The sequence below is a fragment of the Spea bombifrons genome, chromosome 3, assembly GCF_027358695.1.
Source record: "Spea bombifrons isolate aSpeBom1 chromosome 3, aSpeBom1.2.pri, whole genome shotgun sequence".
Taxonomy (NCBI): domain Eukaryota; kingdom Metazoa; phylum Chordata; class Amphibia; order Anura; family Pelobatidae; genus Spea; species Spea bombifrons.
The window spans coordinates 43,269,675-43,286,915 of NC_071089.1; the positions used below are offsets into that span (position 1 = coordinate 43,269,675).

Consider the following 17,241-nt stretch of genomic DNA (forward strand, 5'->3'; position numbering starts at 1 on the left):
AGGAAAAATCCACCTCCAATAACAGCAGCACTACATCAATATATATATATATATATATATATATATATATATATATATATATATAATGTATATATATATATCTATACAGTACAGTATATATAAAATCACTGGCCACTTTATTAGGTACACCTTGCTAGTACCAGGTTGTACCCCCTTTTGCCTTCAGAACTGCCTTCATTCTTCGTGGCATACTTTCTACAAGGTGCTCGAAACATTCCTCTGAGATTTTGGTCCATATGGACATGATGGCATCACGCAGTTGCTGCAGGTTTGTCGGCTGCACATACATGATGCAAATATCCCATTCCACCACATCCCAAAGGTGCTCTATTGGATTGAGATCTGGTGACTGTGAAGGCCATTGGCGTACAGTGAACCCATTGTCATGTTCAAGAAACCAGTTGGAGATAATGTGAGCTTTGTGACATGGTGCATTATCCTGCTGTAGCCATCAGAAGATTGTTACACTGTGGTCATAAAGGGATGGACATGGTCAGCTAGGCTGTCAAGTTTAAATGATGCTCAATTGGTACTAGGGGGCCCAAAGTGTGCCAAAAAAGTCCCTCACACCATTACACCACCACCACCTGCCTGAAAAAGGGGATCACTTTTTAGGACCATGTTGTCCGCCCTCCTGTCTATATCTGTTTGATTTGTCTTTATTACGGCACTGGCTTTGACTTTTTGGGCATTTACTCAGTTGCTGTTTAATGTATTATCTCCCAGTTGTGCTATTGTGTTTTCGAACATTGTGTTAATATAAACAGCGGCAGCAGTGTAGTTCAACAATATCCCTGTTCTGATGATCCAGTGTGTGCTGCCAGCTGCACCCTGAGAATGAGCCTATGCAGCTGAATACCTGACCTGGGTGATAAGGAGTATACTCACCCCTGTCACGCTGATAAAGCATTCTGTCTATCACAGATATTAATAAAGATTTACACAGCCCTTTTTGTGGATTGAAGCAATCTTCACAGAGAGTTTCACTTGTTTTAAAGTGTGGACCACCTTAAAGGGCCCCAGCACATCTGTTCACCAACTGGCACCCATCAGCCATTAGTGTGAAACCTGAGGGCAGCTCTGCAGGTGGTTTGGGAATTGGGAGGGTGTCTAGGTAGGCAGGGTTTAGTGTGTCTAGTCAGCCCTTGTATTTGCCATTTATTCTTTAATACATGTTCATATTGTTGTACTTGTATTACTGTTTGTTCTAGTCATTTATGTTCCTGCCTGGAAAACCCATCCATGTCCTCGATGCCCAATCAGATGGAGGTGCTGCCAATGCTAAGTACCCCGACTCCCGTATAGCAGAGGTTCCGGATCCCCATGTAAAGCAGGAAGATGTAACCGAGCAAGAGGGTCAAGGGGGCAGCCCCCTGGGGCAAAATTCTGTTACATATATATATAGGGGATAGCAGAAGCATCCCCTATATTTATGTAGCATTAATCTACATTCACCAGACACGCCAGATGCCGGACATGCCAGAAGACAAGCTACTTTATTGTTGACCTTATTTGCATGCGCCTACCCAGCATCCACCTTTACCCCACCATAACTTTTGTTATTGTTATTTTTTATATATCCAACAACATACAATGGGACTAAATGTCACCCAAAATTGGACCATTTTGATGAAGGTGATAAAATGGCAGCAGAAATATTAGAAGGGCACTGGCAGGTAGACACACCCAGGCCCATGGTACACTGGATGATCTCTCAGGGTAAGGAAGAAGATTGAGCCGTGGCAGAGACAGGGCAGGCACAGGCAAACAGACCCATCCAACCATATAATACAAGACTAAATTACCCTCACCCCAATATTTAAAAAAAAAAAGGCGTAAGGAAGGACATTGAGCCTCAGAGGCAGAGCACAACGCAGTCAATGCAGACACACATCAATATTGTACTGGGGCACATTTCCCCCAATATTATAAAAAAAAGAATTGATTCCTCAGAGTAAGGATTCAACCCTGTCAGCCCCGATCTGTATTCATTCAGGTGTCATGTCTGTTGCAGCCTCTACAGGCCACTAGTCAGATCAAGAGTACCTTTTATGCTAGTGACCTGACCAGCTGCATATGCTTACCTTAGTGCAACCCTCCCCTTAAATACCTGTCAATTCTACCATTCCGGGCCTTTGCATTGTAGTGTATACAGCCTACTGCTGTTGCTCTGTGTTCTGGTCCTGTGCTACTGCTAGAAATTTTCTGACTGATTCTACCCATTTCCTGACCTTGCTCTCGGGTCCCAATTTGGCTTGTCTTCATGATCTTTGTGATCTCCTGATATTGACCCAGTTCCTAGTCTACTAATTCTGCTTGTTCCTGTGAATTTCCCAGCTTGCCTGACCAAGGGCTTTCCAGCCGTGTGCCCTGTCCAAGGGCTTTCCAGCCGTGTGCCCTGTTCAAGGGCTTTCCAGCCGTGTGCCCTGTCTAAGGGCTTTCCAGCCATGCATCCAGCACCTTATCCGAGAAGACAAATCGATCCTCCATAGTAAGGAAGGACATTGAGGCGCACTTGCAGAAAGACACATCCAGCAACAAGACTGTATTTTAGAATACATATTTGAGAGCCCATCTGGACTAGATGCCTTATGGCTCGGGGAATTTCCTCAGTTTTAATTGATGATGCAAGTGGCTTTTTTGTTCTTGGAACAGTAAATTGCTAATCTTAAACTTAGTCTCAATTTGCTTCAATTGTTTGGCCAGTAAGATATCAGATGTAATATTTTATATTGTTTAGTTTGGTCTTTCTTTAGCAATTATATAATCCGAGATCAGTCATATCTTTTGAACTTCCAAATGCTGAAAACTATGTAATAAATCATTTGTTGCTAATATTCCCTAGTCTGTTTGCATACCTCTCATAACTTTTGAGCCTGTCACAGACTTTGAATTGTAATATATAATGATTTAAATAACTCAAAAGACTGTTTAATGTAGGAAGCAAAAGCTTCTTGTATGAAGAGGTAAGCCAATAAGATCCAATTAGCTGTTTATAGTCCTGTACTAACCATTGGATGTAGCTCATGAATAGTCATGGTGATGAAATGTTATTATCTTGCTTCTGGTCCCTAAAATTTAGAGCAATAATTATTAATCAAACAAGAGGTAGCCATTGTGGATGAATGATGTGTAGTATGTAGTATAAAAGTTTAGCTACAACACTAGGTCCCTGTTGCTTCCTTCTTCTCAGCACATTTGAAGAGGAGCCATCCTATGGATAAATTCCATACATTGAGATCAATTCCATACATTAAAGAGCTGAACCTATGTTTATCTATCTTGCCAAAATATCCTATCCTCACTGATTGTCAAAGGGGGGTATAAGTGTTAACTAAAGTGTAATTTGTATCATAGATGGTGCATATTAAAATAAGATACCTGCCCTGAAGTTCAGTAATCATATAGTACGTACAAAAAAACATCTTTCTATAGTGTATACAGTAGTGCTATATTCTGGCTTAGGCTTGATAGGTCTAGGGTGATAGGTGCAGAGGGGGAGGGTCTTTATATAGGGAGTTCAATGTTCCTCCAAACATAGGTATTGTAGTTCACTGTTACCCACAGTAAATTTGCTAACAGAGATAAATGAAGCATCAGGAACCACAGAACTCAAAGCAGTGACCCTATCGGTCTCACTTCCAGGCTCTGGTGTCGCTAGGATTCCCCTATGTCCCTGTCTAATTTGTCAATGGTTCCTGACACACCTCAGGCCCGCCAGGCAATTGCAGGCCTTCATATACTAGGGGTTTTCCCAGGCCCTCATGCTCGAGCATTGTACTTCCTCCCCCTACAGTACCGTGAGTGGGTTGTTTGATCTGTGTATTCTGTTTTTGACCCCTGGCTTCGGACTCTATGTTCCTGTTCTTGCCCTTTGTACCTCACCTGATTGTGATTATTCAGATGCAGACCTTTCAGTCTCCTATCCTCTCCCAGTTCACTGCTCTGTGTCTGCTGATGGCTTCTAAGAAGAAGGCCAAGACTGCAGTGGACAAGCAGGTAATTCTACACCTGCCTGCCCCATGCCAAGACCTAACCCTGAACCTACAAAGAGACTCCTACCTAATCAAGTACCTGCAGTCGTGAGATGGAGCTACACAATAGGCTTTGGGGCCAGCTACTGACAAATCACCAGAGATATGTTTTATTTGTACTGATCTGGGGAATGAGGTGCCTGATAAATACTCTCTCCACTCTAGTAAGTTTGGTAAGTTGTGTAATCGGAGGGCAATTAAGTGAAGCAGCTGATGGGTCGGTTACAGACCCTACAATTTTAAGAGTTTGTTCGCTTTTTCCAAGGAAGATAGGATCTTAGCTACACCATTTCTACAGATTATGATATTGATTGGGAAAACCTGTAAAGTATGTTGTAATTTCAGATTTTGAGTTTTAGGAAGGCACCTCTTTTCATTTTTCTATTGTGTATAGTGACAGGTCTTGGGACTACTGGATGCATTCAAATTGCAGCTGAGTTAGTGATGTGCCAGTATTTTTGTACAATTGCTGTTTTAATATGGAAGAAATACACTCTAGTTATGACATCTCTTGGCTAGAAATGCACCGGACTGGACAATTTTAAAAACAATACCACGACATTTTCAAACTGCACATAACTGTGATCCATCGAGTCTACGAGTGAATGGAATTGAAAAGATCAGCACAGGAGTGCGAGGAGATAATGTTAAAAAGATTCTAGCTCAAAGAGTGTCGGTGGATTGTCCAATGGGGTACTATAACACCTTTCAGCTTAAATGAGCAATTGTCCTTTTTCGCATTTTTATAAATCTTTCCATTGGTGATTTTAATCAATTTTTTAATTTTCTGTTTTTATTCCTTTGTTGTAGTTTACATATTTAGAACTTGTGAGTACTCCCACTAGGAATCACCAAGGATCCATATACAAGAAAAAGAAAAATAAGAAAAAACAATGAGGACAGATGCCAAAATTAATGTAATTTTTTTTTTTTTTAATTAATCAAAAGTTTTTTGATTTATGCACTTTAGTCTTTTTTGGCATAATGTCCATTTTGGTTAGGAGTGAGGATAAGTAAAAGGCAAGATTGGTTTCATGTTGGATTGTTGTGCGCCGACGCGGCGGTATCCGCCCAGAGTTCCTGTCTTTGCCCGGTGTTTTGACCTGTGTCAAGTAGCCGGTCTCGAGCCTGCACACCACGGGGAAGACCCCGGATACAGAGCAGTGAATAACTGGGTGGAGACGTGGTGCCGGCGCCAAATTGCATCCAACACGTAACTGTCATGATCCTACCCAGGCTGCGGAGCTGCATATCTGTCTTGCTTTAGTTTCCCTGTTTTGCTTCGATCCATTCCTGGATTTCCTTTTGCTCTGATCTTCCATTCCTTGCTTCTGCTTCAGCTCTTTGCTTCAGCTCTGTTTCCTTTATAAGGTGTGTCCCACCCGTGTGTTCTGTTTGTCTCAGTCTTCTGTCTAAGGTATGTCTCAGTGCTATGTGTTTGGATTACATGTTTGGTTTGTTTCGTACCATTGTCAGCAGGGATTAGTGTTAGGACCCACCGTCATTGGAGTACTTTGGCGTAGTGGTGGGCTAAGCATACTATGGCCATATGATGTGACGGAATCTCCAATTGTTATCATATAGTTCTAGGCTAGTTCCTGTATTCATGTTTGTCTGTCTCTTATGTTCTTGCCTGGTCTCCCTATCCCTTGCTTGTTATGTTTCAGCCATATTCTCTGCTTAGCTTCCACACTCCCAGCCTGCAGCATCCCGCACATGAGTCTTGTGCTATGTCTCATGCCTGTTCCAGGGTGCCTGCAGGATTTACCTTCATTTTGGTCTATATCCGCTGCTATATTAGGGTGCTGGTATCTGGCTGCACAACCCTAGATGCTCAACACCTGGGTGAGTGCCGTTTGTCCCGCACCAGGCCCTGTCCTGAGACTCCGCTACTGCATACTGAACTCCTGAACTCCATCTTCGGGCGCGCTGGGTCATTACAGTCGTCCGTATGGACCCAGTTTCCTGACAGTAACTTCCTGTGGGAGGAATATAAATAAACCCACACAATGTAGGAATAGTAGCGGCGCCTTGAGAAAAGCATTTGTTACATTTACAAAATGGGTAAGCACTGTAGCACTTTATGGTAATATTTATTAGCTATGATCGGATTATCTATGCATATATGCTATTTGCAATAGAATAATATGTGGTAATCGATACACGTCATGGTGTTGTTTTTGTGCACTCCATAGTGAGTAATTGATGCAACAACACCCTAGTTTGATTGATATCACTGCCATAAGGCATACAGGCCACTTTATACATGCAATTTTAGCACCTTCACATGCTCGGATCAGTCTCTAGGAGACTTTTTTGTGCAATATTTGAGTGCTGTATGTGTTTTTAATATCTTTGTATAATAAAGAAATATATTTTATATTAGAAGGGCTTGTTTTGAACTCTTTTTTTTTCTTCTAAGTGTACAAGCTATTCATACTTGTTGGTCTTCAAAGATGGTAGCTCTGTTTCCTCACTCTTGACTGCCATGTGTTCTGTGTACTCTCTTTTTGAAAACTGCATACTTTCTCTCTGCAAAGGCTAAAAGGTTTTTGAGGCAGAGATAGTTAGTCAATGAATTATACAGAATCCTTGGTAGGAGGGACATGAAAGATGATAAATTCACAAAGTATATTAAATAATAATTTTGGTTTTTGTATGGGTGCATGTAGAACAATTTTAAAGCTAGAACCTATGTGAACAATAGGAAACAGCAATATTTAGAAACTCCAATATAATAGTACTGACTGTAACATCCTGTACCATATTGTATTGATTACGAAATAGAAAAAAGTAAATGGGGGGGGGACACACATCATTGTACTTAGACATTTTTCTACTTTCATTATGCTCTCTATGTGCACATTTCCTGTGCTTGTCAGAAGGTTTAATTGAGGGTCAATGTTCACTGCATCCTAGCTCTAAAATATAGCTATTAATTTATCTATTGAGACATGTTTTAGTAGCCTTTACAGAGGAAGAATCAATAAAAAAAAAAAGTCTATGCTCATCGTCTTTTTTTTTTTAGTGAAATGAAAAGATCATATACTCTCTTTATTCTCTCCTATAATTAGTTGTTTTTTCCTACATAAGAAAGCACTCTTATTACCTTGGAAACCTATGGATTGGTCAGACTGGCAGGGATATTTCATTGGTTGCTATGGTAAAACAACATGCAATGTTTAATTTTTTGCTTTCATATGTAACCCCTAAATATTTTAGCAATATTGTTGTTCAATCTACACAGTTTACAGTAACCCCTAAGGGATGTAGGATATGTAATTCATAATAATGTGTGACCCTTACTAATTGAACCTTAATCAGGTAGGAAAAAACTGATCTGGGTAAAAAGCAGTTCCATCTTTATTGCTTTATAGCATGCTTTATAGTATTTTATAGGCTTAAATAGAGCTATATAAACTGTCCTCTTGTGAGACCTTATGTTGCCTAGTTACTCAGGTTTGAAGGAACCATATTTGTTGATCCAGAAGAAGACTTTATCCTATATTGTCCAAACAAATCCATCTTGACCCGAAAGGCAAAATCCACGTCACAGATGTTTTAATTAAGTAAATAATTGTTTCATGGGCTTCAGTTGGCCTAAGTATTTAATTATTATTGAATTATTAATATTATTATTATACATTTTAAACATAATTATACATAATTCTGAATATTACTTGATATTTGGTGTTTATTTTAGTGACAATAGAAAGCTCAAATAGAAATCTACTTTAGATATGTTTAGTAGTACAAATTGCATTTAAAACAAGGAAGGCAGTTGTAACTTAATTTATTACCTACTGTATCCATAGTTACAGCATGTGCCTTTAGCAAGTCTTTACTGCGTTTTACTGTCTAAGCTTTTTTTGTTTAACTACAATTATCTTAGGTTAAAACTGCAGCAGTTCCTGGGTTTGTAAGACTGCGTTAAAACAGGTTTTTTTTTAAATTCATATTTATTTCAGAATTTGAAAAGAAGGCAATTTGATGAAGTCAATGTAAAATCTGTCTAAATCCTCCTGCAGAGAAGATGGTTCTCCCTTGTCCAGATACTAGTTCACAGGTATGCTGGCACTCCCTGGGTTTACCAGTTTCGGAGCCATTCCTTTTGGATACGTGCTACTATGGAGGTGGGGCTGCATCCGGATGTTATTAGGTGCATTGGGCAGTGGAAATCCAATAGGTTAAGGTTATACATTAGGCCCTGTATGCTTTGAAGTATGTTGGGTCCAAGTATGTTGCTTCATTTATACGGTGGGTTTGGGCAAGATATCATGTTGATCCTCCACTCATGTACCAAGGCACGGTGAGATAGCTCCCTTGGCACTCTTTCCCATTTCATACCTTATCACCACTATAATCAGATCAAAACCAAGCTGCCTGTGGGAGCGAACCGCTGTCCGCTGTTGCTGAATGAGGACTCAGCAAAGACGTTCTTCAGCCCTTAATCACCTAGCAAGGAGTTGAGACAAGGATTTTAGATAATTCCAACGATGAGGAATGTAGGCTCAGGTGTAGACAGGTAAAGTTTGTTAATGAGTGTAGGATCCTGTTACCTGTATAGGTAAACTGCAAGTTGGAGCCACAGATGAGTGACACAGGATGCCAGGTATATGTAACAATCCGACAAGAGACGGGTCCCATATGCAGAGTGGTGAGCTATCCGGACAAGTAGTTGTAGGAGGAATAGTGGGACAGCAGCGGAACAGTTCAAATAGCAAAAACAGGTCACAGTCCAAGGTCAAGGCAGGCAGCAAAACAGGCAAAGTTCAAAAAGCAATCCGAAGTCAATCCAGGCGGTGATCAGAGAGTAGTCAGGAACAAAGCAGGAGTCATAAAACCAGAATATCAGATATATAGCACACTGAGACAGTGATAACGAATGTACCACACAAGGGCTCAGATTAGAGTGAGCAGGGCGTTTAAATTTGGTGCCAAACAGCTGCAGCAAATAATCAACCAATTAAATAAATAGCGAGAGGGCCCGCCCCCTAGCGTGATGTATGCTGTTGCCGGGTATGGGAATCCTGGCCGCCATGACAGTGTGCACATGTGCACACTTCCAGCTCATCGAGGACGAGCGAAGAACTCCTCCAGGACCCCCGCCGCAGAGCCCCGGCAGGAGAGACCGACGCCATGACGGCCGAGGACGGCGAAGAGGGTGATCCCCGGCGGAGAGCAGCGCTGGATGACCTGATGGAGGATGCCCCCAGCCGAGGGAGCGGGACGCGGGACGGAGGCACGGCAGCAGCGGGACCCCCTGGACAGATTCGCCGGCGAAAGGTGACAGTATAATGCAGAATAAATGGTCAGACACAGCTAAATGGGTGACCATACAAGTCAGAGGTTGGTACACCACGCAGGTAGTCAAAAAAGCAAGCTATGGTACACAGGTAGAGCAATACAGAATCAGAATCACTAGGTAGAAGAGAAGTCAGGCAAGCAAAGGGTCAATAACAGTAAACATGAACTATAACTCCGAAAATGAAATAGCTAGATTGCATCAGGGTGCCTGTGCAGAGTAGTTCCAGATTTTTAAATATGGCGCCGTGCCTCCAGCCAACTGTCACTGGTGTGCCTCCTGGTGCTCGTCACTGTGGTGACATAAGTATTGTTGTCAATGTTTTAGCCAGTTGAACTCTTCCTGTATTACATGTCTTTTGATATGTTAATGAGGGCACACCTACAGTGATTCAATATGCCTGTTGAATGAAAAATCTTCTCTCAGTTCAGTTTCTCTCTGCCCACCAACCTGCATGGATGGGTTAATCGGTGGTGTGCTGGGTTATGTTGGACCTTTACGTTGCAGGTTAGTCTTGGAAAGTGTTGCATTCTATGTTGGGCTGTCACTCATTTATTGTATGTTACTGTGTTTTTGTCTCTTATTAAATATCTGTTAAAGTAGACGGACCTTTGTGAGATATATTTTTATATTTGGTTAAACACCACAGTTACCTGCTGTCTTTTCCAACTGGCGAAGGTTCACAGACAACTGTGATCAGATACCTGTACATGCTGCTTGGGTCCATTGTATCGCTGCTCAATAGATAAAGGAGTGTGCCAGGATCCACATGAGTATCTTGCCCGGATCTGTAAATGAAGCAAAGGTAAATAACCACAGGAACAAACCACCATGCAAATGTAGTTCAATACAGACAAATATAAAGTTATACATTTCTTAATTGTAGACAACTTAGCAATCATGTGCAATGCCAGTCAGCAGCTGCAAAGGCCAACAGGATATTGCCAGGTATAAAACAAGCCACTGATTCATGGGAGGAGGCTATAATCTTGCCTCTTGTTAAGTCCTCACCTTAAATATGCAATGCAATTCTGGGCACCAGTCCCTAAAAAGGACATGGAACTAGGAAAGGTACAAAAGAGAGCCACAAAATTAATAAGGGGAAGCAGGGGCGTAACTAGAAACCTCAGGGCCCTGGTGCGAGAATCTGTTAAGGGGCCCCCCCACCCCCAACCCATCTATCCCTTTCTCACGATCTACCCTCTCCCTCCCTACCCCCCCTTCTCACGATCTACCCACTCCCTCCCTACCCCCCCTTTCTCACGATCTACCCACTCCCTCCCTACCCCCCTTCTCACGATCTACCCACTCACTCCCTCCCTACCCCCCCTTCTCACGATCTACCCACTTCCCTCCCTACCCCCCCTTCTCACGATCTACCCACTCCCTCCCTACCCCGCCTTTGTAGGTCACTTACCCTCAACTCCTGTGTTGGGAGCGTGAGGCGTTTGTCTCGGGTGCCAGCGCTTCACTGCTGAGCGCCGGCATATGACGTCATATGCCAGCGTTCAGCGTGAAGCGCCGGCACCCGAGACAAACGCCTCACGCTCCCAACACTGCACTCTGGGCAGCGCTGAGGCAGGCGGCTGCGGCAGCAGCAGCGGCGGGGAGCGGAGGCATCCTGGATTTCTGTCAGTCAGGGGGGCCCAAGAGTTGCCGAGCGGTCGTTTTCAGCAACCGCTCGGCACCCCTTGGGCCCCCCTGACTGGCAGGAACTCCAGGGCCCGGTCGCAGTCGCGACCCCGGTAGTTCTGCCACTAAGGGGAAGATCATAGTTATGAAAAGAGACTAAAAAGGGTGCATCTATATATGCTAGAAAAACACATCTTAGAGGGGATATTATAACATTGTATAATTTTGTGCAGGGCCATAAAGAGCTCTCCAGTGACCTATTCAGTAACAGAAATGTACAAAGAATCAGGTCGTCCTCTAAGACTAGAAGAGCAAAGATTTCATAGACAACAAAGGAAGGGATTCTTTACATTGAGGGCAATAAAGCTATGGGATTCACTGCCAAGAGAGAGAACTTATCAAATGGATGCCTTAAAAAAGGGTCTGGATATTTTCCCCCTAAATTTTAAAATAGCTTAATTGTGTTTTTTGCCTTTTTTGAATCAAAAGCAGGAAGGATAGGTAGAAGGTTGAACTTGATGGACCTAAATTACAATGTTACTATGTCCCTGTGAACCACAAGAGATCCACCCAAGCGTGACCTGACTTCCTGGACTGGACTAGTTGGGCACACCGGGATCCCAGGCAAGTCTTGCAGGACCGCAAAACGAACCCTAACAGTCTGATCCATATTAGACTGCATCACCCTCACCACGTCCCTGTCTAGCCCCAAATCCTCAAACTGCAAGCCACTGTGAACTTTCATATTTAGGGCTTACCAATATCCCAACATTGAAAGCCCCCAAAAATTGTTCCAAAGACACATGCTCACCTAAGTATTTCAACCAAATCAACTATAAGCTTGTAAGACACCGGCATGCGTGAATCAAGCATCTGGGAACCCTTCTGAAACCCCCCAACCCTTGTATAACCATAAAACCTTTTGTTAAATCCAGCTCACCCTTGGACTTAAACAAGAAAGCCAGAGCTTCCATCGGATGTCCGGGCTAGCAACTGATGCACCTAAACTAGGTCATACCGCATCTACCTGTAAAAGTCTCAGGTAGCCGGGACCAGTGACCTTCTCAAGAGCTTCTCTGCTCCTGCTCGCCCTGCTACCACATCCACCTGGGACACTGCACTCCCACTTGTCACAACTCCAGGTCAGGTTCCTGGTAAGCCTCTGGTCCTTCCACCATGAAGGCTACTGACCCGCACACCAAAGCCCCCCATAGTAAACCCAAAAGCTCACTGATCCAGATACATCAGTCCAGAGATCAATGTCCCCATTCACCAATGGGAACAAATCCCAAACCCATAAGTCCTCCTTCAAACTTTTGGTCAAATTAATAAAATGTGGCAGGGCTCTCACCATGCCATGGACAGGGACAGCCTCTTTAAAAAAAAATCCAGCCCATAGGAAAAACCCAACATACAAAATACAACTGCCCCACCAACAACTGAAGCTGCCAAAGGGTGACCTTAGACAAGTGCTTAAAACTACCCACCAAAAAAAAAACCCAACAACTTTGGACTTCAAAAAGGCTCTACGTTATCTTCACAGAAAATGTATATGCCCAAAAAACTCAACACTGTGCACAGGCCCTTGGTCTTCTCAGGTGCTAAAGGAACACTATATCCTTTTGGAGATACGGTCTCCAGTACTGTACGCAATACTCCAAGTAAGGTGTCACCAGTGCTCTTTTCAACGGCATAAGCCCTTCCCTCTTTCTACTGCTAATATCTCGCCCTATACAACCAAGCATTCTGTTAGGATTTCCTGCTGCTCTATTGCATTTTCTGCCTACCTTTTAATCACCCCTAAATCCCTTTCCTCACATGTTGAGGTTAGGACAGTATCAAATATTATATACTCTGTCCTTGGTTTTTTATGCCCTAGATGCATTACTTTGCATTTATCCACATTAAATGCCAGTTGCCACAGCTCTGACCATTTTTCCAGTTTACCTAAATCAATTACCATTTGGCTTATCCCTCCAGGAACATCAACCCTGTTGCAAATTGTGTCATTAGCACAAAGACATACCTTACCATCAAGACCTTCTGCAATATTGGTAATGAAAATATTAAAGAGAATGGGTCCGAGTACAGATCCCAGAGGTACACTTTTGGTAGCAAGATCTTGCTGTCACTCAGCCATTGCCTATCTATTCAACAATACTGATTGATAAGTCTTCCATGTGGGATAGTGTCAAAAGCCTTTCTGAATTCCAGATACGCAATATCTACTGCACCAGCTTGAGCAATTACTTTTAGTCACCCAATCAAACAAATCAATAAGATTAGTTTGGCATGATCTTCCTGAGGTAAACCCATGTTTTTGATCTTGAAATCTTGAAACCCATGTGACTTTAGATGTTCAACAATCCTATCCTTTAACATAGTTTCCATTAATAAAAAAAAAAAAATGGTAACATGTAAAAATTATTTTCCACTGATGTCAACATCAGGGGAACCTTCCAGTTCCCCCCCAAAAAGGCCAAAAAAGGAAATATATATATATAAAAAATAAATTGGATGAGCAAGTCTTAAAATTAGCACTTTATCTTAAAACAATTCTTGCATGGAAAGTGTTAACATATTGGCATGTTAAATGCCCGTGGGGTGTCTACTTTTTAAAAAATGTCTGATTTGATGCAGTAAATTGCATTGGCCGGGTTCAACAATGTCCGAATAAACACAGGGGGAAGGATGACTACATGTCTAATTTCCAATTTGAAAAATGCGCACGTCCCAAATGTGGCCTTTTAGCCCCCAAGCAACCCTACAAACCCATGCTTATTGCTGAACACATATTGGGTGTTACAGTGTAAGTTCATACCCAAAGTACAACGTGTGTGGGAAAAATACACACAAAAAAATACTACTGCAAACTTTGACAGAGGCTGGTGGTAAAATTTGTGCATGCAAAGTGTTAAAATACCAGCATTTAAAATACCCTGGAGTGTCTATTTTTCAAAAACATATGGTTTTATAGGGCACACTGAATTGACCAGGCTCAAAGATGTACTAAATAGGGCATGGGCAATGGATCTCCAAATGTCAAAGTTCAACATTGAAAAATGCACATGGCCCAACTGCAGCCCTTTTGCCCCCAAAAAGCCATGAATGGGGCATATCACTGTACTCGGGAGATGCTACTGAACACATATTGGGTTGTTGTGTGACAGTGACATATACCAGGAGCTACCCAAAATTGCACATGTGGCAGACCTCCCCAGTCCCCACCAATGGAGAACGCTTAGTGGATGCCCGAACACGCCCCCCTGCCGGCCCCACCACAAAGGTAATTGCACCACGCTACGCGAGGTACGCAAGGCCTAGGATGCGGTGGCGTCGACCCCCATCCCCCGTCGGAACCCGGAGGATGTGGGGACGGTTACAAAAGTAGGGACCCCCTGTGCGGCACAGAGGTGGGACCGGGTGCCTGACACAACCCTTCTCTTTGGCGGTCTAGTATTTGCCATCAACTTAGGTGAAACAAGGTATTTGCATCACCATTTTTCTTCCAAATCTGGTCGTTCTGCCACATGTGCTATTTTAACCCTTTCCATGCACTAATTCTACTACCACCCTTTGTCAAACTTTGTGGTAGTAATTTATTTTGTGGTTTTTTTTAACACAAAAAAAATGCACTTCAGGTATGGATTTACAGCTCCTGTATGTCACTATCAAACAACACCCCAATATGTGTTCAAGGTAAAATATGACATTTAGGAAGTGCAATTTTTTTTTTTTTAACTTGGAACTTTAACATCTTATCCTACTACCTCCATGTCCTAAGTCGGCCATCATTAAAGCCGGCTAATTCAATTTACCCCATGAAATATTTTTTTTAAAACTAGACACCCCAGGGTATTTCAAATGGTGGTATTTTAACCTTTTCCATGCACTGATTTTACCACCAGCCTTTGTCAAAATTTGTGGTAGTAATTTTTTTGTATTTTTTACCATACAAATTGTACTTCAGGTGTGAATTTACAGCTCCTGGTATATGTCACTGTCAGACAACACCCCAATATGTGTTCAGCAACATCTTTTGATTACAGGGATACCAGTGATGGGTTTGTCTGGTGTTTGGGGGCTAAAAGACCACATTTGGGAAGTGCGCTTTTTTCATTTTAGTCAGTCTGTGCCTATGCCCTATCTTTGAACCCGGCCACTCCAATTTACCCCATCAAACCATAATTTTTTTTAAATTAGACACCCCTTCGGTATTTGAAATGCTTTTATTTTAACTTTTTTCATGTCAAGATTTTTGGAAAGATACAGCGCTAATTTTAGGTCAGGTGAGGAAGGAGCCCTTGTCGTTATTTTTCATCTTTAAGGCCTTTACTGGCTAGCCACCCAGTGAAGACTTCTATTCATGCGATAAAGCATTGTCCTGCATAAAGGTCATGGACTTTTTTCCCTGTACCACTGCTTGAAGAAAGTGTCTTCTAAAAACTGGCAGTAGGTTTGCGAGTTGAGTTTGAGTCCATCTTCAACCTGAAAAGGTCCAACTTGCTCATCTTTGATAATACCAGCCCATACCAGTACCACTCCTCCACCTTGCTGGCGTCTGAGTCTAAGTGGAGCTCTGTGCCCGTTACTGATCTAGCCATGGGCCCATCCATCTGCACCGTCAAGAGTCACTCTCATCTCATCAGTCCATAGCACATTTGAAAAATCTGTCTTCAGATAAGTTCTTGGTCCTGTCTTGACGTTTCAACTTATGTGTATTGTTCAGCGATGGTCAGGTTTCAGCCTTCTGTACCATGGCCATATCTCTGAGCACTGAACACCTTGTACCTCTGGACACTCCAGGTAGGTTGCAGTTCTGGAATATGACAGCACTGGAGGACAATGGGTTCCTGGTAGCTTCATGTTTGATTCTTCTCAAATGGCAGTTAATTTACGTCTTTTATTTTCAACACGTTTCTTGGGGCCCTGTTGACTATTTGCAACAAAACGTTTGATGGTTCTGTGATCTAGCCCCAATATCTTAGCAATTTCAAGAGTGCTACATCCCTCTAAAATACTTTTTTTTTTTTTTTACAATTTTTGATCTTTCAGAGTCAGCTGAATCTCTTTTTCTGCTCATTTTGCCTGAGAAAAGGAAGCTGCCTAATAATAATTATGCACACCTTGACATAGAGTGTTCATTTCCTTAGGCCACACCCCCCCTCATTACACAAATACACATCACCTGATATGCTTGAATCCAATAAGTATTCAAGTTTATATAGCTTGGAGTTGGAAATAAGTAACATAACAATGACGATATGGTCAAAATACTCATTTGCCTAATAATTGTGTACACAGTGTAAAAAAAAAAGATATCCCCGGATTTCATGTTTAAAATCTGGTCACCTAAAACTAGAAAGTATACCAAGAGTTGCTACCTTATCTTCCTGGCACATTTTTGTGAAGCATTAAAAGATGGATGTCTCCAGAAGTGTTCTCTATTTCTTGCTGTCCAGGCAATGGGATCTGACTTCCGACCCGCTCCCGTTCGCCATCAGAACAGACTTCCTAAAGATCCTGGGAGTCTGGTTCGGCAGAGATGTCATGGCCCTGAAAAGCTGGGAGGAGAGACTCGCTAAAGTAAAGCAGAAATTTGGACTGTGGAGCCTCAGACACCTTACCATCGAAGGGAAAGTGCTGGTGCAGCGCAGCGACATCCTTTCTGTGATGGGTTCAGGCCTGGCCCTTGCTGGTCACCATACACTGAGCCATCAACAGAGCAGTTTTTCACTTCATCTGGGGCTATCAAAACCCTCAACGCTTTCTTCACCGGAGTACCCATTTCTAGCAGGTACCTGGCCATGTTCACTGCCAGCTGCTCAAACCACCTCTGCTGTATCACCACTCTGCTTGCCCACATCTAAACATCAGTATGATTTTGCAAAGGGAGTGTGGCTTAAAGGGGGGTTGCTTAACGGGAAGCTGATTTAAAAGCCAGCATTGAGCCTTTGCTCAACGGAAAACAGAAAATGTAATCCATACTTAACATATTTTTCTTTTCCTGGTTACTTTCCATCATATCATTTCCATGTTAGCCAGGGGAGTGATCCAAAATAAGTATGTCTATGAACAGGATAACTCAAGAGAGGTAATTGCAGATCTCTGCAAACTATTAGCAGTCTTGTCTTCACCTTCAGTACCCCGTTTCTCAAACGTTATTGCAGTAACTGTCGCTAGGTGGCACTGCCTCGCTTATATTTAAAAAGCTGTTCAATTTTGTACTAACTGTTGGTTTACACGGCT

At 42.5% G+C, this 17,241-nt stretch overlaps 1 protein-coding gene across 1 annotated transcript in view; it reads left to right on the forward strand.

Annotated features, from left to right (window-relative positions):
* Window positions 1-9,194: 9,194 nt before the first annotated feature.
* Window positions 9,195-17,241, forward strand: part of NMBR (neuromedin B receptor) — a 61,471-nt gene continuing 53,424 nt past the window's right edge. Inside the window, exon 1 of the mRNA XM_053460265.1 lies at window positions 9,195-9,341. Within this exon, the coding sequence (XP_053316240.1) occupies window positions 9,195-9,341 (147 nt within the window). The remainder of the gene's footprint in view (window positions 9,342-17,241) is intronic.